Genomic DNA, 25,018 nt, shown 5'->3' with positions numbered 1-25,018 from the left:
TACACTGGTGGACCAGGAGAGAGACATTAAATACAGTATTACACTGGTGGACCAGGAGAGAGACATTAAATACAGTATTACACTGGTGGACCAGGAGAGAGACATTAAATACAGTATTACACTGGTGGACCAGGAGCCACATTAAATACAGTATTACACTGGTGGACCAGGAGAGACATATTAAATACAGTATTACACTGGTGGACCAGGAGAGACATATTAAATACAGTATTACACTGGTGGACCAGGAGAGAGACATTAAATACAGTATTACACTGGTGGACCAGGAGAGAGACATTAAATACAGTATTACACTGGTGGACCAGGAGAGAGACATTAAATACAGTATTACACTGGTGGACCAGGAGAGAGACATTAAATACAGTATTACACTGGTGGACCAGGAGAGACATTAAATACAGTATTACACTGGTGGACCAGGAGAGACATTAAATACAGTATTACACTGGTGGACCAGGAGAGACACATTAAATACAGTATTACACTGGTGGACCAGGAGACACATTAAATACAGTATTACACTGGTGGACCAGGAGAGACACATTAAATACAGTATTACACTGGTGGACCAGGAGAGACATTAAATACAGTATTACACTGGTGGACCAGGAAAGACATTAAATACAGTATTACACTGGTGGACCAGGAGAGACATTAAATACAGTATTACACTGGTGGACCAGGAGAGAGACATTAAATACAGTATTACACTGGTGGACCAGGAGACACATTAAATACAGTATTACACTGGTGGACCAGGAGACACATTAAATACAGTATTACACTGGTGGACCAGGAGAGACATTAAATACAGTATTACACTGGTGGACCAGGAGAGAGACATTAAATACAGTATTACACTGGTGGACCAGGAGAGAGACATTAAATACAGTATTACACTGGTGGACCAGGAGAGAGACATTAAATACAGTATTACACTGGTGGACCAGGAGAGAGACATTAAATACAGTATTACACTGGTGGACCAGGAGCCACATTAAATACAGTATTACACTGGTGGACCAGGAGAGACATATTAAATACAGTATTACACTGGTGGACCAGGAGAGACATATTAAATACAGTATTACACTGGTGGACCAGGAGAGAGACATTAAATACAGTATTACACTGGTGGACCAGGAGAGAGACATTAAATACAGTATTACACTGGTGGACCAGGAGAGAGACATTAAATACAGTATTACACTGGTGGACCAGGAGAGAGACATTAAATACAGTATTACACTGGTGGACCAGGAGAGACATATTAAATACAGTATTACACTGGTGGACCAGGAGAGACATATTAAATACAGTATTACACTGGTGGACCAGGAGAGACATATTAAATACAGTATTACACTGGTGGACCAGGAGCCACATTAAATACAGTATTACACTGGTGGACCAGGAGAGACATATTAAATACAGTATTACACTGGTGGACCAGGAGAGACATATTAAATACAGTATTACACTGGTGGACCAGGAGAGACATATTAAATACAGTATTACACTGGTGGACCAGGAGAGACATATTAAATACAGTATTACACTGGTGGACCAGGAGAGACACATTAAATACAGTATTACACTGGTGGACCAGGAGAGACACATTAAATACAGTATTACACAGGTGGACCAGGAGAGACACATTAAATACAGTATTACACTGGTGGACCAGGAGCCACGTTAAATACAGTATTACACTGGTGGACCAGGAGACACATTAAATACAGTATTACACTGGTGGACCAGGAGAGAGACATTAAATACAGTATTACACTGGTGGACCAGGAGAGAGACATTAAATACAGTATTACACTGGTGGACCAGGAGAGAGACATTAAATACAGTATTACACTGGTGGACCAGGAGAGACACATTAAATACAGTATTACACTGGTGGACCAGGAGAGACACATTAAATACAGTATTACACTGGTGGACCAGGAGAGACACATTAAATACAGTATTACACTGGTGGACCAGGAGACACGTTAAATACAGTATTACACTGGTGGACCAGGAGAGAGACATTAAATACAGACTGGTATTAACATGTGATAAGGTATTCCATACAGACTGGTGTTAACATGTGATAAGGTATTCCATACACACTGGTATTAACATGTGATAAGGTATTCCATACAGACTGGTGTTAACATGTGATAAGGTATTCCATATAGACTGGTGTTAACATGTGATAAGGTATTCCATACAGACTGGTATTAACTAACTAACATGTGATAAGGTATTCCATACACACTGGTGTTAACATGTGATAAGGTATTCCATACAGACTGGTGTGTTAACATGTGATAAGGTATTCCATACACACTGGTGTTAACATGTGATAAGGTATTCCATACACACTGGTGTTAACATGTGATAAGGTATTCCATACACACTGGTGTTAACATGTGATAAGGTATTCCATACACACTGGTGTTAACATGTGATAAGGTATTCCATACACACTGGTGTTAACATGTGATAAGGTATTCCATACAGACTGGTATTAACTAACTAACATGTGATAAGGTATTCCATACACACTGGTGTTAACATGTGATAAGGTATTCCATACAGACTGGTGTGTTAACATGTGATAAGGTATTCCATACACACTGGTGTTAACATGTGATAAGGTATTCCATACACACTGGTGTTAACATGTGATAAGGTATTCCATACACACTGGTGTTAACATGTGATAAGGTATTCCATACACACTGGTGTTAACATGTGATAAGGTATTCCATACACACTGGTGTTAACATGTGATAAGGTATTCCATACACACTGGTATTAACATGTGATAAGGTATTCCATACACACTGGTATTAACATGTGATAAAGTATTCCATACACACTGGTATTAACATGTGATAAGGTATTCCATACAGACTGGTGTTAACATGTGATAAGGTATTCCATACAGACTGGTATTAACATGTGATAAGGTATTCCATACAGACTGGTATTAACATGTGATAAGGTATTCCATACAGACTGGTATTAACTAACATGTGATAAGGTATTCCATACAGACTGGTGTTAACATGTGATAAGGTATTCCATATAGACTGGTGTTAACATGTGATAAGGTATTCCATACAGACTGGTATTAACTAACTAACATGTGATAAGGTATTCCATACACACTGGTGTTAACATGTGATAAGGTATTCCATACACACTGGTATTAACATGTGATAAGGTATTCCATACACACTGGTATTAACATGTGATAAGGTATTCCATACAGACTGGTATTAACTAACATGTGATAAGGTATTCCATACAGACTGGTATTAACTAACATGTGATAAGGTATTCCATACAGACTGGTATTAACTAACATGTGATAAGGTATTCCATACAGACTGGTATTAACTAACATGTGATAAGGTATTCCATACAGACTGGTGTTAACATGTGATAAGGTATTCTATACACACTGGTATTAACTAACTAACATGTGATAAGGTATTCCATACAGACTGGTATTAACTAACATGTGATAAGGTATTCCATACAGACTGGTGTTAACATGTGATAAGGTATTCTATACACACTGGTATTAACTAACTAACATGTGATAAGGTATTCCATACAGACTGGTGTTAACATGTGATAAGGTATTCCATATAGACTGGTATTAACATGTGATAAGGTATTCCATACACACTGGTGTTAACATGTGATAAGGTATTCCATATAGACTGGTGTTAACATGTGATAAGGTATTCCATACAGACTGGTATTAACATGTGATAAGGTATTCCATACAGACTGGTATTAACTAACATGTGATAAGGTATTCCATACAGACTGGTATTAACATGTGATAAGGTATTCCATATAGACTGGTGTTAACATGTGATAAGGTATTCCATACAGACTGGTATTAACTAACTAACATGTGATAAGGTATTCCATACACACTGGTGTTAACATGTGATAAGGTATTCCATACACACTGGTATTAACATGTGATAAGGTATTCCATACAGACTGGTATTAACATGTGATAAGGTATTCCATACAGACTGGTATTAACTAACATGTGATAAGGTATTCCATACAGACTGGTATTAACTAACATGTGATAAGGTATTCCATACAGACTGGTATTAACATGTGATAAGGTATTCCATACAGACTGGTATTAACATGTGATAAGGTATTCCATACAGACTGGTATTAACTAACATGTGATAAGGTATTCCATACAGACTGGTGTTAACATGTGATAAGGTATTCCATATAGACTGGTGTTAACATGTGATAAGGTATTCCATACAGACTGGTATTAACTAACTAACATGTGATAAGGTATTCCATACACACTGGTGTTAACATGTGATAAGGTATTCCATACACACTGGTATTAACATGTGATAAGGTATTCCATACACACTGGTATTAACATGTGATAAGGTATTCCATACAGACTGGTATTAACTAACATGTGATAAGGTATTCCATACAGACTGGTATTAACTAACATGTGATAAGGTATTCCATACAGACTGGTATTAACTAACATGTGATAAGGTATTCCATACAGACTGGTATTAACTAACATGTGATAAGGTATTCCATACAGACTGGTGTTAACATGTGATAAGGTATTCTATACACACTGGTATTAACTAACTAACATGTGATAAGGTATTCCATACAGACTGGTATTAACTAACATGTGATAAGGTATTCCATACAGACTGGTGTTAACATGTGATAAGGTATTCTATACACACTGGTATTAACTAACTAACATGTGATAAGGTATTCCATACAGACTGGTGTTAACATGTGATAAGGTATTCCATATAGACTGGTATTAACATGTGATAAGGTATTCCATACACACTGGTGTTAACATGTGATAAGGTATTCCATATAGACTGGTGTTAACATGTGATAAGGTATTCCATACAGACTGGTATTAACATGTGATAAGGTATTCCATACAGACTGGTATTAACTAACATGTGATAAGGTATTCCATACAGACTGGTATTAACATGTGATAAGGTATTCCATATAGACTGGTGTTAACATGTGATAAGGTATTCCATACAGACTGGTATTAACTAACTAACATGTGATAAGGTATTCCATACACACTGGTGTTAACATGTGATAAGGTATTCCATACACACTGGTATTAACATGTGATAAGGTATTCCATACAGACTGGTATTAACATGTGATAAGGTATTCCATACAGACTGGTATTAACTAACATGTGATAAGGTATTCCATACAGACTGGTATTAACTAACATGTGATAAGGTATTCCATACAGACTGGTATTAACTAACATGTGATAAGTTATTCCATACAGACTGGTATTAACTAACATGTGATAAGGTATTCCATACAGACTGGTGTTAACATGTGATAAGGTATTCTATACACACTGGTATTAACTAACTAACATGTGATAAGGTATTCCATACAGACTGGTATTAACTAACATGTGAAAAGGTATTCCATACAGACTGGTGTTAACATGTGATAAGGTATTCTATACACACTGGTATTAACTAACTAACATGTGATAAGGTATTCCATACAGACTGGTGTTAACATGTGATAAGGTATTCCATATAGACTGGTATTAACATGTGATAAGGTATTCCATACACACTGGTGTTAACATGTGATAAGGTATTCCATATAGACTGGTGTTAACATGTGATAAGGTATTCCATACAGACTGGTATTAACATGTGATAAGGTATTCCATACAGACTGGCATTAACTAACTAAAATGTGATAAGGTATTCCATACACACTGGTGTTAACATGTGATAAGGTATTCCATACAGACTGGTATTAACTAACATGTGATAAGGTATTCCATACACACTGGTATTAACATGTGATAAGGTATTCCATACACACTGGTATTAACATGTGATAAGGTATTCCATACACACTGGTGTTAACATGTGATAAGGTATTCTATACACACTGGTATTAACTAACATGTGATAAGGTATTCCATATACACTGGTATTAACATGTGATAAGGTATTCCATACAGACTGGTGTTAACATGTGATAAGGTATTCCATACAGACTGGTGTTACCATGTGATAAGGTATTCCATACAGACTGGTATTAACATGTGATAAGGTATTACATACAGACTGGTATTTACTAACGTGATAAGGTATTCCATATAGACTGGTGTTACCATGTGATAAGGTATTCCATACAAACTGGTGTTAACATGTGATAAGCTATTCCATTCAGACTGGTGTTAACATGTGATAAGGTATTCCATACACACTGGTATTAACTAACGTGATAAGGTATTCCATACACACTGGTATTAACATGTGATAAGGTATTACATACACACTGGTATTAACATGTGATAAGGTATTCCATACAGACTGGTATTAACATGTGATAAGGTATTGCATACAGACTGGTATTTCATATAGACTGGTGTTACCATGTGATAAGGTATTCCATACAGACTTGTGTTAACATGTGATAAGGTATTCCATATAGACTGGTATTAACTAACGTGATAAGGTATTCCATACAGACTGGTGTTAGCATTTGATAAGGTATTCCATATAGACTGGTATTAACTAACGTGATAAGGTATTCCATACACACTGGTATTAACATGTGATAAGGTATTACATACACACTGGTATTAACATGTGATAAGGTATTTCATACAGACTGGTATTAACATGTGATAAGGTATTCCATACAGACTGGTGTTAACATTTGATAAGGTATTCCATACAGACTGGTGTTAACATGTGATAAGGTATTCCATACAGACTGGTGTTAACATGTAATAAGGTATTCCATACAGACTGGTGTTACCATGTGATAAGGTATTCCATACAGACTGGTGTTACCATGTGATAAGGTATTCCATACAGACTGGTGTTACCATGTGATAAGGTATTCCATACAGACTGGTGTTACCATGTGATAAGGTATTCCATACAGACTGGTGTTACCATGTGATAAGGTTTTCCATACAGACTGGTGTTACCATGTGATAAGGTATTCCATACAGACTGGTATTAACATGTGATAAGGTATTCCATACAGACTGGTATTAACATGTGATAAGGTATTCCATACAGACTGGTGTTAACATGTGATAAGGTATTCCATACACACTGGTATTAACATGTGATAAGGTATTCCATACACACTGGTATTAACATGTGATAAGGTATTCCATACAGACTGGTGTTAACATGTGATAAGGTATTCCATACAGACTGGTATTAACTAACATGTGATAAGGTATTCCATACAGACTGGTATTAACATGCGATAAGGTATTCCATACAGACTGGTATTAACATGCGATAAGGTATTCCATACAGACTGGTATTAACATGTGATAAGGTATTCCATACAGACTGGTATTAACATGTGATAAGGTATTCCATACAGACTGGTATTAACATGTGATAAGGTATTCCATACAGACTGGTATTAACATGTGATAAGGTATTCCATACAGACTGGTATTAACATGTGATAAGGTATTCCATACACACTGGTATTAACATGTGATAAGGTATTCTATACACACACTGGTATTAACTAACTAACATGTGATAAGGTATTCCATACAGACTGGTGTTAACATGTGATAAGGTATTCTATACACACTGGTATTAACTAACATGTGATAAGGTATTCTATACACACTGGTATTAACTAACATGTGATAAGGTATTCCATACACACTGGTGTTAACATGTGATAAGGTATTCCATACACACTGGTATTAACATGTGATAAGGTATTCCATACAGACTGGTGTTAACATGTGATAAGGTATTCCATACACACTGGTATTAACATGTGATAAGGTATTCCATACAGACTGGTATTAACATGTGATAAGGTATTCCATACAGACTGGTGTTAACATGTGATAAGGTATTCCATACACACTGGTGTTAACATGTGATAAGGTATTCCATACACACTGGTGTTAACATGTGATAAGGTATTCTATACACACTGGTATTAACTAACATGTGATAAGGTATTCCATACAGACTGGTATTAACATGTGATAAGGTATTCCATACACACTGGTTTTAACATGTGATAAGGTATTCCATACACACTGGTATTAACATGTGATAAGGTATTCCATACACACTGGTATTAACATGTGATAAGGTATTCCATACAGACTGGTGTTAACATGTGATAAGGTATTCCATACAGACTGGTGTTAACATGTGATAAGGTATTCCATACATACTGGTGTTAAAATGTGATAAGGTATTCCATACAGACTGGTGTTAACATGTGATAAGGTATTCCATACACACTGGTATTAACATGTGTTAAGGTATTCCATACACACTGGTGTTAACATGTGTTAAGGTATTCTATACACACTGACCTGTTGAGGCCAGGGGGCAGGATCTAATCCCGGTATTGGGATTCATTGTCATGTGACCATGGCGGGGAATTCAAAACTGCAAGAGTAATCATTTCAAATAATCAAATAATCAACTATTTTCCTCCATTTGAAAGATATATCTCCTAAATCTAACCACGCTGTCCGATTTTCAGAGGCATTACGGAGAATGCATAAAGTTAGGTTATGTGAGGAGAGTACATTGACAATAGCTGCGTGTAATGTTTAGCCAATTCAAAGAAGGGCATCAACAGACAGAAAACTAGCTAGAATTATGCACTTACCTTTGACAATCTGCATCAGATGACACTCATAGGACATTATGTTATACAATACATGCATTTTTAGTTCCATCAAGTTCATATTTATATCCAAAAACAGCATTTACAGTCGCGGTGAAATTCAGAATTTTTTTCGGCTCGAATGCTCCCAGTGAATCCAGCATTACAAATCACGGAATTACTATTCGAAAACATTGGTAAATTATAATATTGTCATTCAAAGAATAATATATTATCATCTCGTAATTGCTACCGAATGGCCAGATCTCAAAATAACTTTACTGGGAAATTACATTTTGCATAAACTGGGTACTATGCTAACAACAATAAGCTATATGCTAAGCTAAGCTATACCGTTAGCATTAGCATCATCTAATATCGATAATAACATTCTAAATATCCCCTTACCTTTGATTATCTCCATCAGAAGGCGCTGCCAGAGATCCCAGGTCCAGAACAAATGTGGTTTCTTTTGACAAAGTTCATAATTTATGTCCAAATAGTTAGCGTTCAGTAGGCTCCCACAAAATGAGGTGGGCAGTGTAAAGTCACGTCGAAAAGCTAAAGAAAACCTAGTAAATAATCTATTTACGTTTGTTTAAACATGTCAAACGTTGTTTAGCATTAATCTTTTGGTCCATTTTTAACGTGAAACATCAGTAAACATCAGTAATATTTTCACACAACCTATCAAGTGTCTAGAATAAACGATAATGACAAAGGCACTCTTCTCAGATTCATGCGCAGGCGCAAAAAATGAAGTGATGACGTGTCAACTTGTAAGCTTTCTAATTCGGTCTGTATTCATGACAGATGCTTCCAACAACTTTCTAAAGATCGTTGACATCTAGTGGAAGCAGTAGGAGTTGCGAACTGAATCCTTTCTCACTGTGGTATCTTTAAAACAATGACACTAAATAGTACAGTCACAAAATTCTCATTTTTTTTTAATCTATTTTTCACAGGTTTTTGCCTGCAATATGAGTTTTGTTATACTTACAGACACCATTCAAACTGTTTTAGAAAATTCAGAGTGTTTTCTATCCAAACCTAAACAATAATATGCATATTCTAGCTTCTGAGTTGGTGTAGGAGGCAGTTAAAAATGCGCACATATTTTTTTCCAAAATTCTCAATACTGCCCCCTGGCCTCAACAGGTTTTAAAGGTATTCCATACACACTGGTATTAACATGTGATAAGGTATTCCATACAGCCTGGTACTAACATGTGATAAGGTATTCCATACAGACTGGTGTTACCATGTGATAAGGTATTCCATACAGACTGGTGTTACCATGTGATAAGGTATTCCATACAGACTGGTATTAACATGTGATAAGGTATTGCATACAGACTGGTATTAACTAACGTGATAAGGTATTCCATACAGACTGGTGTTACCATGTGATAAGGTATTCCATTCAGACTGGTGTTAACATGTGATAAGGTATTCCATTCAGACTGGTGTTAACATGTGATAAGGTATTCCATTCAGACTGGTGTTAACATGTGATAAGGTATTCCATACACACTGGTATTAACTAACGTGATAAGGTATTCTATACACACTGGTATTAACTAACATGTGATAAGGTATTCCATACAGACTGGTAATACCATGTGATAAGGTATTCCATATAGACTGGTATTAACTAACATGTGATAAGGTATTCCATACAGACTGGTAATACCATGTGATAAGGTATTCCATACACACTGGTATTAACTAACATGTGATAAGGTATTCTATACACACTGGTATTAACATGTGATAAGGTATTCCATAAACACTGGTATTAACTAACATGTGATAAGGTATTCCATACACACTGGTGTTAACATGTGATAAGGTATTCCATACAGACTGGTATTAACATGTGATAAGGTATTCCATACAGACTGGTGTTAACATGTGATAAGGTATTCCATACACACTGGTATTAACATGTGATAAGGTATTCCATACACACTGGTATTAACATGTGATAAGGTATTCCATACACACTGGTATTAACATGTGATAAGGTATTCCATACAGACTGGTATCAACATGTGATAAGGTATTCCATACAGACTGGTATTAACATGTGATAAGGTATTCCATACAAACTGGTGTTAACATGTGATAAGGTATTCCATATAGACTGGTATTAACTAACATGTGATAAGGTATTCCATACACACTGGTATTAACTAACATGTGATAAGGTATTCCATACACACTGGTATTAACATGTGATAAGGTATTCCATACAGACTGGTGTTAACATGTGAGAAGGTATTCCATACACACTGGTATTAACATGTGATAAGGTATTCCATACACACTGGTATTAACATGTGATAAGGTATTCCATACAGACTGGTATTAACATGTGATAAGGTATTCCATACACACTGGTTTTAACATGTGATAAGGTATTCCATACACACTGGTATTAACATGTGATAAGGTATTCCATACAGACTGGTGTTAACATGTGATAAGGTATTCCATACAGACTGGTGTTAACATGTGATAAGGTATTCCATACAGACTGGTATTAACATGTGATAAGGTATTCCATACACACTGGTTTTAACATGTGATAAGGTATTCCATACACACTGGTATTAACATGTGATAAGGTATTCCATACACACTGGTATTAACATGTGATAAGGTATTCCATACAGACTGGTGTTAACATGTGTTAAGGTATTCTATACACACTGGTATTAACTAACATGTGATAAGGTATTCCATACACACTGGTATTAACATGTGATAAGGTATTCCATACAGCCTGGTACTAACATGTGATAAGGTATTCCATACAGACTGGTGTTACCATGTGATAAGGTATTCCATACAGACTGGTATTAACATGTGATAAGGTATTGCATACAGACTGGTATTAACTAACGTGATAAGGTATTCCATATAGACTGGTGTTACCATGTGATAAGGTATTCCATTCAGACTGGTGTTAACATGTGATAAGGTATTCCATTCAGACTGGTGTTAACATGTGATAAGGTATTCCATACACACTGGTATTAACTAACGTGATAAGGTATTCCATACACACTGGTATTAACATGTGATAAGGTATTCCATACAGACTGGTAATACCATGTGATAAGGTATTCCATACACACTGGTATTAACTAACATGTGATAAGGTATTCTATACACACTGGTATTAACATGTGATAAGGTATTCCATACACACTGGTATTAACTAACATGTGATAAGGTATTCCATACACACTGGTATTAACATGTGATAAGGTATTCCATACAGACTGGTGTTAACATGTGATAAGGTATTCCATACACACTGGTATTAACATGTGATAAGGTATTCCATACACACTGGTATTAACATGTGATAAGGTATTCCATACAGACTGGTATTAACATGTGATAAGGTATTCCATACACACTGGTTTTAACATGTGATAAGGTACTCCATACACACTGGTATTAACATGTGATAAGGTATTCCATACACACTGGTATTAACATGTGATAAGGTATTCCATACAGACTGGTATTAACATGTGATAAGGTATTCCATACACACTGGTATTAACATGTGATAAGGTATTCCATACAGACTGGTGTTAACATGTGATAAGGTATTCCATACAGACTGGTGTTAACATGTGATAAGGTATTCCATACAGACTGGTGTTAACATGTGATAAGGTATTCCATACAGACTGGTGTTAACATGTGATAAGGTATTCCATACAGACTGGTGTTAACATGTGATAAGGTATTCCATACAGACTGGTGTTAACATGTGATAAGGTATTCCATACAGACTGTTGCTGTTTGGGGTTTTAGGCTGGGTTTCTGTACAGCACTTTGAGATTTCAGCTGATGTACGAAGGGCTATATAAATAAATTTGATTTGATTTGGTGTTAACATGTGATAAGGTATTCCAGTTGTATGGCAGTGAATTCCCCCATGAGAGACAGCGTGATGCAGTGCTGAATAGTGGATGATAATATCTTACTTTGGGCCTGTACCACATAGAAGGAGACGGGTTCAGTCCAGGATCCGTTGCCAGCCAGGGACGTGGCTCTGACCCGGGCAGAGTAGTTACCAGGTCCGAGGTTACTGAGCCTGGCGCCGCGCTGCTCTCTGTACAGCTGGCGAGAGACACACTCGTGCTTCTCTGACTGGACAGACAGAGAAAACACGCTGTTAGCCTACTGCTTCTACAACACGGCTGCAGGTAGTTAGCTAGCTCTGAGCAGCCGTCCTGCATCACACCAACATTACTGGGTTAGACTACTGGAGGTAGTTAGCTAGCTCTGAGCAGCCGTCCGGCATCACACCAACATTACTGGGTTAAACTACTGCAGGTAGTTAGCTAGCTCTGAGCAGCCGTCCGGCATCACACCAACATTACTGGGTTAGACTACTGCAGGTAGTTAGCTAGCTCTGAGCAGCCGTCCTGCATCACACCAACATTACTGGGTTAGACTACTGCAGGTAGTTAGCTAGCTCTGAGCAGCCGTCCTGCATCACACCAACATTACTGGGTTAGACTACTGCAGGTAGTTAGCTAGCTCTGAGCAGCCGTCCTGCATCACACCAACATCACTGGGTTAGACTACTGCAGGTAGTTAGCTAGCTCTGAGCAGCCGTCCGGCATCACACCAACATTACTGGGTTAAACCCTCCATACAATATGTCAACTTATCAGCTATCATCCTCACCACCATGGAGAAGGGAACAGTGGAGAGGTGTCTCTCTTACCTCAGTGCCCAGTCTGAACTTGATCTCATACATGAGGATGAGTGCGTTGGGGGACGAGGGTTCAGGCCAGCGGAGGAACACAGAATCATCCTCTCCGGTCCAGATCACTGGGCCTGGGATGTCATCTGCCTTCTCTGTAGGTACAAGACATTACACAGCATGTGTAATCACTTCCGGTTTGGAGCGAGCAGTCGCACTACGCTTCACTCCACAGGTAATATTACACTTCACTACATTACAACGGTTTGATTTGTTTGATCCGAGCAATTCTTTTCTTTTCTTAGCTAGCTACATAGCCGTCTTTGTATCTAAGATAATCGTGTAGCTTAGAGTAATTATCGAAGATAGCTATCTTCGTCCTCCTAACGTAGTCATCACTGCTAGCTAGCTAGTCAACACTGCTAGCTAGCCAACCAGCCAACTTCCACCGACTAGCTGCACTATCTATTACATTACAACGGAACGACTTGACTAGTGTAGTGTTAGTGAGCCAGCTACTTAGTTGTCTTTGCATCTAAGATAATTGTGTAGTTTAGAGTAATTATTAGTAAGTAGCCAGCCGCGACGCCAGACGTAGTCAACACACCTAGTCATCACCAGACGTAGTCAACACACCTAGTCATCATTAATCCACTGCTAGCTAGCTAGCCAACAGCTAGCCAACCGTTACCGACTAGCAGCGCTGTAGATACCAATACTTTACAACGGAACGATTTGACTAGTGCAGTGTTGGCTAGCTAGCTACATAGTTGTCTCTGTCATAGCTTGATAATTGTGTAGTTTAGTAATTACCGAGGTTAGCTAGCCAGCTATTGCCGTCCCCCGCGACGCCATTTTTCCTAACCCAGCCAACTAGTAACACTGTAGAAACTAAAATACATTACAAAGGAACGTCTTGATTAGTGTTATGCTAGCTAGCCACAAAGTTGCTTTTGTATCATGACAAGGTGTAGTACTGAAACTATCGAGGTCACCTAGCCAGCTACACCTAGCCAGCTACACGGTCAAACAAAGTCAGCAACGCAGCCACTGCTAGCTAGCCTACTCCACCAGCCAGCAGTACTGTATCATTTTCGTCATTTTAGTCAATAGATTTTCTGCAACGTAAGCTTAACTTTCTGAACATTCGAGACGTGTAGTCCACTTGTCATTCCAATCTCCTTTGCATTAGCGTAGCCTCTTCTGTAGCTTGTCAACTATGTGTCTGTCGATCCCGGTTCTCTCCACTCTGCACAGGCCATACAAACGCTTCACACCGCGTGGCCGCTGCCACTCTAACCTGGTGGTCCCAGCGCGCACGACCCACGTGGAGTTCCAGGTCTCCGGCAGCCTCTGGAACTGCCGGTCTGCGGCCAACAAGGCTGAGTTCATCTCAGCCTATGCTACCCTCCAGTCCCTAGACTTCCTGGCGCTGACGGAAACATGGATCACCACAGATAACACTGCTACTCCTACTGCTCTCTCCTCGTCTGGCCACGTGTTCTCGCATACCCCTAGAGCATCGAGCCAGCGGGGTGGTGGCACTGGAATCCTCATCTCTCCCAAGTGGACATTCTCTCTTTCTCCCCTGACCCATCTGTCTATCTCCTCATTTGAATTCCATGCTGTCACAGTTACCAGCCCTTTCAAGCTTAACATCCTCATCATTTATCGCCCTCCAGGTTCCCTTGGAGAGTTCATCAATGAGCTTGACGCCTTGATAAGTTCCTTCCCTGAGGATGGCTCACCTCTCACAGTTCTGGGTGACTTTAACCTCCCCACGTCTACCTTCGACTCATTCCTCTCTGCCTCCTTCTTTCCACTCCTCTCCTCTTTTGACCTCACCCTCTCACCTTCCCCCCCTACTCACAAGGCAGGCAATACGCTTGACCTCATCTTTACTAGATGCTGTTCTTCCACTAATCTCATTGCAACTCCTCTCCAAGTCTCCGACCACTACCTTGTATCCTTTTCCCTCTCGCTCTCATCAAAAACTTCTCACTCTGCCCCTACTCGGATGGTATTGCGCCGTCCCAACCTTCGCTCTCTCTCTCCTGCTACTCTCTCCTCTTCCATCCCATCATCTCTTCCCTCTGCTCAAACCTTCTCCAACCTATCTCCTGATTTTGCCTCCTCAACCCTCCTCTCCTCCCTCTCTGCATCCTTTGATTTTCTCTGTCCCCTATCCTCCAGGCCGGCTCGGTCCTCCCCTCCTGCTCCGTGGCTCGACGACTCACTGCGAGCTCACAGAACAGGGCTCCGGGCAGCCGAGCGGAAATGGAGGAAAACTCGCCTCCCTGCGGACCTCGCATCCTTTCACTCCCTCCTCTCTACATTTTCCTCTTCTGTCTCTGCTGCTAAAGCCACTTTCTACCACTCTAAATTCCAAGCATCTGCCTCTAACCCTAGGAAGCTTTTTGCTACCTTCTCCTCCCTCCTGAATCCTCCTCCCCCTCCCCCCCCTCCTCCCTCACTGCGGATGACTTCGTCAACCATTTTGAAAAGAAGGTTGACGACATCCGATCCTCGTTTGCTAAGTCAAGCGACACCGCTGGTCCTGCTCACACTGCCCTACCCTGTGCTTTGACCTCTTTCTCCCCTCTCTCTCCAGATGAAATCTCGCGTCTTGTGACGGCCGGCTGCCCAACAACCTGCCCACTTGACCCTATCCCCTCCTCTCTTCTCCAGACCATTTCCGGAGACCTTCTCCCCTACCTCACCTCGCTCATCAACTCATCCTTGACCGCTGGCTACGTCCCTTCCGTCTTCAAGAGAGCGAGAGTTGCACCCCTTCTGAAAAAACCTACACTCGATCCCTCCGATGTCAACAACTACAGACCAGTATCCCTTCTTTCTTTTCTCTCCAAAACTCTTGAACGTGCCGTCCTTGGCCAGCTCTCCTGCTATCTCTCTCAGAACGACCTTCTTGATCCTAATCAGTCAGGTTTCAAGACTGGGCATTCAACTGAGACTGCTCTTCTCTGTGTCACGGAGGCTCTCCGCACTGCTAAAGCTAACTCTCTCTCCTCTGCTCTCATCCTTCTAGACCTATCTGCTGCCTTTGATACTGTGAACCATCAGATCCTCCTCTCCACCCTCTCCGAGCTGGGCATCTCCGGCGCGGCCCACGCTTGGATTGCGTCCTACCTGACAGGTCGCTCCTACCAGGTGGCGTGGCGAGAAGCTGTCTCCGCACCACGTGCTCTCACCACTGGTGTCCCCCAGGGCTCTGTTCTAGGCCCTCTCCTATTCTCGCTATACACCAAGTCACTTGGCTCTGTCATATCCTCACACGGTCTCTCCTATCATTGCTATGCAGACGACACACAATTAATCTTCTCCTTTCCCCCTTCTGACAACCAGGTGGCGAATCGCATCTCTGCATGTCTGGCAGACATATCAGTGTGGATGACGGATCACCACCTCAAGCTGAACCTCGGCAAGACGGAGCTGCTCTTCCTCCCGGGGAAGGACTGCCCGTTCCATGATCTCGCCATCACGGTTGACAACTCCCTTGTGTCCTCCTCCCAGAGTGCTAAGAACCTTGGCGTGATCCTGGACAACACCCTGTCGTTCTCCACTAACATCAAGGCGGTGACCCGATCCTGTAGGTTCATGCTCTACAACATTCGCAGAGTACGACCCTGCCTCACACAGGAAGCGGCGCAGGTCCTAATCCAGGCACTTGTCATCTCCCGTCTGGATTACTGCAACTCGCTGTTGGCTGGGCTCCCTGCCTGTGCCATCAAACCCCTACAACTCATCCAGAACGCCGCAGCCCGTCTGGTGTTCAACCTTCCCAAGTTCTCTCACGTCACCCCGCTCCTCCGCTCTCTCCACTGGCTTCCAGTTGAAGCTCGCATCCGCTACAAGACCATGGTGCTTGCCTACGGAGCTGTGAGGGGAACGGCACCTCCGTACCTTCAGGCTCTGATCAGGCCCTACACCCAAACAAGGGCACTGCGTTCATCCACCTCTGGCCTGCTCGCCTCCCTACCTCTGAGGAAGCACAGTTCCCGCTCAGCCCAGTCAAAACTGTTTGCCGCTCTGGCACCCCAATGGTGGAACAATCTCCCTCACGATGCCAGGACAGCGGAGTCAATCACCACCTTCCGGAGACACCTGAAACCCCACCTCTTTAAGGAATACCTGGGATAGGATAAAGTAATCCTTCTAACCCCCCCCCCCTTTAAAGGATTTAGATGCACTATTGTAAAGTGTTTGTTCTACTGGATATTATAGGTGAATGCACCAATTTGTAAGTCGCTCTGGATAAGAGCGTCTGCTAAATGACTTAAATGTAATGTAAATGTAATGTTACATATGGACAACACCAGAGGGGTTTTACTATGAAGCAAGCTAAATCTATTCAGGCTTTAATAAAGTTAGCCAGCTTCAGTTAGCCAGCTTCAGTTTGCCAGCTTCAGTTTGCCAGCTTCAGTTAGCTTCACATTCCCTCTCAGGCTTCATCCGTACTACGGCGGTGGATATTGCTCGTCCCCCTACCGGCGAACCCCAGTCCAACGCCCAACTCCTCATTGAGACAATGCTGAAAACACCGATCCGTTTGTGTGGGCGAGTCAGTGCCACATTTTCACTTTTACCGAAAACCAAAGAAAAATGGGTGAAAAGTAACGTTGCAAATTCAGCGAGCTACAGTGGGAAATAGGCTGATATAGCTGTTACTACATCTCCTTAATGCAGTCTTGCACGATCACCAAGCTCTTTCCCCGCTCCTGTCCATAAAATGACTGTATTAAAGTCATACTGAAGTTCCACTGGGCGCTAAGTTTCAAATGTGGACATTTACACAGAGCAGAGGGGGGAAGAACAGAGGAGGAACAGCAGCATGTGTACACAGAGCAGAGGGGGGAAGAACAGAGGAGGAACAGCAGCATGTGTACACAGAGCAGAGGGGGGAAGAACAGAGGAGGAACAGCAGCATGTGTACACAGAGCAGAGGGGGGAAGAACAGAGGCGGAACAGCAGCATGTGTACACAGAGCAGAGGGGGGAAGAACAGAGGAGGAACAGCAGCATGGAAAACAGGGAAGAAATAAAACCCTAGCAGGAAGCACAGAGGAGGAATAAAACCCTAGCAGGAAGCACAGGAGGAGGAATAAAACCCTAGCAGGAAGCACAGAGGAGGAATAAAACCCTAGCAGGAAGCACAGAGGAGGAATAAAACCCTAGCAGGAAGCACAGAGGAGGAATAAAACCCTAGCAGGAAGCACAGAGGAGGAATAAAACCCTAGCAGGAAGCACAGAGGAGGAATAAAACCCTAGCAGGAAGCACAGAGGAGGAATAAAACCCTAGCAGGAAGCGCAGAGGAGGAATAAAACCCTAGCAGGAAGCGCAGAGGAGGAATAAAACCCTAGCAGGAAGCGCAGAGGAGGAATAAAACCCTAGCAGGAAGCACTGAGGAGGTATACAACTCTAGCAGGAAGCACAGAGGAGGAATAAAACCCTAGCAGGAAGCACAGAGGAGGAATAAAACCCTAGCAGGAAGCACAGAGGAGGAATAAAACCCTAGCAGGAAGCGCAGAGGAGGAATAAAACTCTAGCAGGAAGCACAGAGGAGGAATAAAACCCTAGCAGGAAGCGCAGAGGAGGAATAAAACCCTAGCAGGAAGCACAGAGGAGGAATAAAACCCTAGCAGGAAGCACAGAGGAGGAATAAAACCCTAGCAGGAAGCACAGAGGAGGAATAAAACCCTAGCAGGAAGCACAGAGGAGGAATAAAACCCTAGCAGGAAGCGCAGAGGAGGAATAAAACCCTAGCAGGAAGCGCAGAGGAGGAATAAAACCCTAGCAGGAAGCGCAGAGGAGGAATAAAACCCTAGCAGGAAGCACAGAGGAGGAATAAAACCCTAGCAGGAAGTGCAGAGGAGGAATAAAACCCTAGCAGGAAGCACAGAGGAGGAATAAAACCCTAGCAGGAAGCGCAGAGGAGGAATAAAACCCTAGCAGGAAGCACAGGTTAAAAAGGGCAGCTGTACTGAACTCATCCAGAGCTCTTTGACTTCTGGCAGAAAGACATTAGAAGATATCTGATGGCAAACATTTAGTAGTGAATTACATACAAGTGTAACTTCCTCGGCCCATGTGCACTACACAACAGAGACTCAATGACCGATACAACAGTGGAGGCTCTTCAGAGGAGGACACGGACACCATCCTCCTCTGTGAATTTCAGAAAATAAAAATACTGAAACAAATTAAAAAGTTGTCCTTTTTAGATAAAACTATACTAAATATATTCAAGTCACCAAATAAATGAAGGTCTACAGTAGCCGCAACAGCACTCTGTAGGCTAGCCAGCTAGCCGGCTATGGTTTCCAATAGTGGAACTCTTCCAAGTCAAGGTAAGCTACTGGTTCCATTAATCTATTGCCATCGGGGCCTGCCGGGGTAACTGCTAACCTGAGTTAGCCCTGAGTTCGCCTGCCCTGGACCAGGTTAGTTCTGAATGCAGGATAGTGGAGTTAGCCTGCCTTGGACCAGGTTAGTTCTGAATGCAGGATAGTGGAGTTAGCCCTGAGTTAGCCTGCAGGTTAGTTCTGAATGCTTGGTTGCCATAGAAATGTACCTGGCTAAAAGTTGAGCCACTTTTGTATGACCAGTTATCCCGAGTTGAACTCTGAGTTGATCGGAGTTACCTCGCTAACTCCTCAAACCTGCTTCGTGGGACACCCCTCAGTTCCAACGAACTTATGTTTAATCAGTGTTAGTCATAAAATACAGACTACCGTAATTTCCGGACTATAAGCCGCTACTTTTTTCCCACGCTTTGAACCTCGCAGCTTAAACAATGGCGTGGCTAATATATGGATTTTTCCCCACTTTCAATTTTTTTTTGAAAGGAGATGACTTCAGTGTTTTCAGTGCACAGGAGGAGGAAGATGGTGACCAATGACTTTCTTGGTAGGCTACTGTTTACTGCTAATTTTTTATTTTTTGTTACAAGCCGTGTTTCGTTAAAGCCTATTTATTTTTGTTACAAGCCGTGTTTCGTTAAAGCCTATTTATTTTTGTTACAAGCCGTGTTTCGTTAAAGCCTGTTTATTTTTGTTACAAGCCGTGTTTCGTTAAAGCCTGTGTAAAGTTCATTTGTTTCAATGTACCGGTAGGCACCTGCGGCTTATAGACATGTGCGGCTTATTTATGTTCAAAATAATATATATTTTTTTTAATTCAGTGGGTGCGGCTTATATTCAGGTGCACTCAATAGTCCGGAAATTACGGTAGTAGTGATGACAATATATGACATGATAACGCACATGAATTCACCTCAAGCAAACAAGAAAAGTGTCAGGCATCAAGACGAACTCTGCAGTGCTGAGTAACTTAACTCACTATGGGGAATGTTTAGTTCTAACCTGCAGGTTTGGTCCTGGAGAAGATGAACTCTGCAGTGCTGAGTAACTTAACTCACTATGGGGAATGTTTAGTTCTAACCTGCAGGTTTGGTCCTGGAGAAGATGAACTCTGCCGCGCTACAGCGTTTCACCTGTTGGTTACAGGCGTGGATGTCGATCCGGTAAACCGTGAACGGCTGCAGACCAGATATCTGGAGCTCCCGCTCGCTGACGGCCGACTCTAGGAAGTCATACTCCCTGTCCGCTAACTCGGCCTCTGTAGCGTTAGCCCAAAGGTCAGGCGACGTGGCGTTAGGGTAGGTGGTCACACCGCGGTGGACGGTACGGTTAGCCACGCCAAATAGATCTCGACGGCGCCGGTCTGGAGGTCTGGAGGAGAGGGAGAGAGAGCAGAGGGATGTGGGAGTGACAATCACAGTCGTTCAAACACTATAATACACTAGTCAACAAATACCCTGTGGTGGAATCCTTTCAATGGTCAACACGGCCTTGATTTTCAGCAGTAGAGACGATTGTTCAGTTAGAATCTCCCTCTATTACATTGATCCAGTCAGTCCTGTTGCTTCAGGGGGATCTCCTCTGAATGTGGTCCATGACTATTCCAGACGGACTCCTCTACATTTCCAGCCAGACACCACCAGATCAACACCAGATCCAGCCAGACACCACCAGATCCAGCCAGACACCACCAGATCAACACCAGATCCAGCCAGACACCACCAGATCCAGCCAGACACCACCAGATCCAGCCAGACACCACCAGATCAAGCCAGACACCACCAGATCAACACCAGATCCAGCCAGACACCACCAGATCCAGTCAGACACCACCAGATCCAGCCAGACAACACCAGATCCAGCCAGACAACACCAGATCCAGCCAGACACCACCAGATCAACACCAGATCAACACCAGATCCAGCCAGACACCACCAGATCCAGCCAGACACCACCAGATCCAGCCAGACACCACCAGATCAACACCAGATCCAGTCAGACACCACCAGATCCAGCCAGACACCACCAGATCCAGCCAGACACCACCAGATCCAGTCAGACACCACCAGATCCAGTCCGTACCCCACCCAGTCCGTCCCCCGGCCCTGAGCATTGATTCATCATCAGAGGCCGTAAACCAGATTTAGACATCACATATAATTTAACAGTTAATTTTCAAGCCATGCTGTTCATTTAAATAATGTATTATAATTAACCGGTTTCTCTGAGTTATTTATGCTGGGGGAATAATCCCGTTAAATCTCAGTAACCGGGTTCCCGCCGTTCAGCCGTACTGGGTACCCGCCGTTCAGCCGTACTGGGTACCCGCCGTTCAGCCGTACTGGGTACCCGCCGTTCAGCCGTACTGGGTAATGATATTGCTGTTTAATCAGCTTCTTGATAATCCATCCACCTGCCAGGTGTGGCATATCTTGGCAAAGGAGAAATGCTCACTAACAGGGATGTAAACTAATGAGTGCACAACATTTGAGAGAAATCAGCTTTTTGTGCGTATGGAACATTTCTGGGATCTTTTATTTCAGCTCATAAAACATGGGACCAACACTTTACATGTCGCGTTTATATTTTGGTTCAGTATAAATGTCCAACAAGACTGCTGCTCATATTGGTTTTCTATTTCAGAAGGTTCTGGTTGTGTTCTGCTGGATCATCCCTAGGTAGGGGTGTGTGTGTGTGTGCGTGCGTGCGTGCGTGCGTGCGTGATCTGCTTACCTGGGGGTAAAGATTGAGTTGTGTAAGAAGTTCTCGAAGACCTTCCTGTACGAAGCGTCGGCTGCCTCCGCCTCCAGGTCCCCGACAGATTTAGGACAGGGACAGCACGGACCCTTGTCCCCCACATCAACCTCTGGTTTAGGAGGCTTCAGGTCCTCCTCCATGTCAGTCCACCCTGTAGCAGCTATACGGACCGGGACCTTCAGCTCTGAGGAGAGAGGAGGGGTTAGGGTGGAGGGGTCAGGGCGGAGGGGTCAGGGCGGAGGGGTCAGGGCGGAGGGGTCAGGGCGGAGGGGTCAGGGCGGAGGGGTCAGGGCGGAGGGGTCAGGGCGGAGGGGTCAGGGCGGAGGGGTCAGGGCGGAGGGGTCAGGGCGGAGGGGTCAGGGCGGAGGGGTCAGGGCGGATGGGTCAGGGCGGAGGGGTCAGGGCGGAGGGGTCAGGGCGGAGGGGTCAGGGCGGAGGGGTCAGGGCGGAGGGGTCAGGGCGGAGGGGTCAGGGCGGAGGGGTCAGGGCGGAGGGGTCAGGGCGGATGGGTCAGGGCGGAGGGGTCAGGGTGGAGGGGTGGAGGGGTCAGGGTGGAGGGGTCAGGGCGGAGGGGTCAGGGCGGAGGGGTCAGGGCGGAGGGGTCAAGGCGGAGGGGTCAGGGCGGAGGGGTCAAGGCGGAGGGGTCAGGGCGGAGGGGTCAGGGTGGAGGGGTCGAGGGGTCAGGGTACTAACCTTTAGAACAGTAGTTGTGCTGGTACAGCTCTCGGTCTTCAGCCTGTTGCTGCCAGCGGACCAGGTAGTAGGTCTGGTTCCCGTTGGGGAAGGCAGGAGGAGACCAGCGGACCACCAGGCTGGTCTGGGAGTTAGAGTAGGTTCTCACATCCAGGGGCATGGACGGCTCTACAGGAAACAGATATTACATCACATCCAGGGACATGGACGGCTCTACAGGAAACAGATATTACATCACATCCAGGGGCATGGACGGCTCTACAGGAAACAGATATTACATCACATCCAGGGGCATGGACGGCTCTACAGGAAACAGATATTACATCACATCCAGGGGCATGGACGGCTCTACAGGAAACAGATATTACATCACATCCAGGGACATGGACGGCTCTACAGGAAACAGATATTACAACACATCCAGGGACATGGACGGCTCTACAGGAAACAGATATTACATCACTTCCAGGGACATGGACGGCTCTACAGGAAACAGATATTACATCACATCCAGGGACATGGACGGCTCTACAGGGAAACAGATATTGCAACACATCCAGGGACATGGACGCCTCTACAGGAAACAGATATTGCAACACATCCAGGGACATGGACGGCTCTACAGGAAACAGATATTGCATCACATCCAGGGACATGGACGGCTCTACAGGAAACAGATATTGCATCACATCCAGGGACATGGACGGCTCTACAGGAAACAGATATTACATCACATCCAGGGGCATGGACGGCTCTACAGGAAACAGATATTACATCACATCCAGGGGCATGGACGGCTCTACAGGAAACAGATATTACATCACATCCAGGGACATGGACGGCTCTACAGGAAACATATATATATTACATCACATCCAGGGACATGGACGGCTCTACAGGAAACAGATATTACAACACATCCAGGGACATGGACGGCTCTACAGGAAACAGATCTTACATCACTTCCAGGGACATGGACGGCTCTACAGGAAACAGATATTACATCACATCCAGGGACATGGACGGCTCTACAGGGAAACAGATATTGCAACACATCCAGGGACATGGACGGCTCTACAGGAAACAGATATTGCAACACATCCAGGGACATGGACGGCTCTACAGGAAACAGATATTGCAACACATCCAGGGACATGGACGGCTCTACAGGAAACAGATATTGCAACACATCCAGGGACATGGACGGCTCTACAGGAAACAGATATTGCAACACATCCAGGGACATGGACGGCTCTACAGGAAACAGATATTGCATCACATCCAGGGACATGGACGGCTCTACAGGAAACAGATATTACATCACATCCAGGGACATGGACGGCTCTACAGGAAACAGATATTACATCACATCCAGGGACATGGACGGCTCTACAGGAAACAGATATTACATCACATCCAGGGACATGGACGGCTCTACAGGAAACAGATATTACATCACATCCAGGGACATGGACGGCTCTACAGGAAACAGATATTACATCACATCCAGGGACATGGACGGCTCTACAGGAAACAGATATTACATCACATCCAGGGACATGGACGGCTCTACAGGAAACTGAAAGATTTAAAGATGGCAACTGGGCCATGTGACAGACTAGCGTCCTGTCTAGGGAAGTACTTCCTAGAGCTCTGCTCCCCAACCCCCATATTATACAGTAGTCTGTTTTTAATCAAT

General features: G+C 43.2%; 1 protein-coding gene across 1 annotated transcript in view; it reads right to left on the bottom strand.

Moving 5' to 3' along the window:
• Nucleotides 1-25,018, bottom strand: part of LOC115182685 (insulin-like growth factor 1 receptor) — a 67,271-nt gene that overhangs the window by 21,435 nt on the left and 20,818 nt on the right. The window contains exons 6-10 of the mRNA XM_029744179.1: nucleotides 23,320-23,487; nucleotides 22,603-22,810; nucleotides 20,951-21,240; nucleotides 13,514-13,647; nucleotides 12,765-12,930 (exon numbers count right to left, since the gene is read on the bottom strand). Of these exons, the coding sequence (XP_029600039.1) occupies nucleotides 12,765-12,930; nucleotides 13,514-13,647; nucleotides 20,951-21,240; nucleotides 22,603-22,810; nucleotides 23,320-23,487 (966 nt within the window). The remainder of the gene's footprint in view (nucleotides 1-12,764; nucleotides 12,931-13,513; nucleotides 13,648-20,950; nucleotides 21,241-22,602; nucleotides 22,811-23,319; nucleotides 23,488-25,018) is intronic.

This window comes from Salmo trutta, unplaced genomic scaffold, assembly GCF_901001165.1.
Source record: "Salmo trutta unplaced genomic scaffold, fSalTru1.1, whole genome shotgun sequence".
NCBI lineage: Eukaryota > Metazoa > Chordata > Actinopteri > Salmoniformes > Salmonidae > Salmo > Salmo trutta.
The sequence above is the reverse complement of the archived record's forward strand: the minus strand, read 5'-3'. Positions and strand labels throughout refer to the sequence as shown.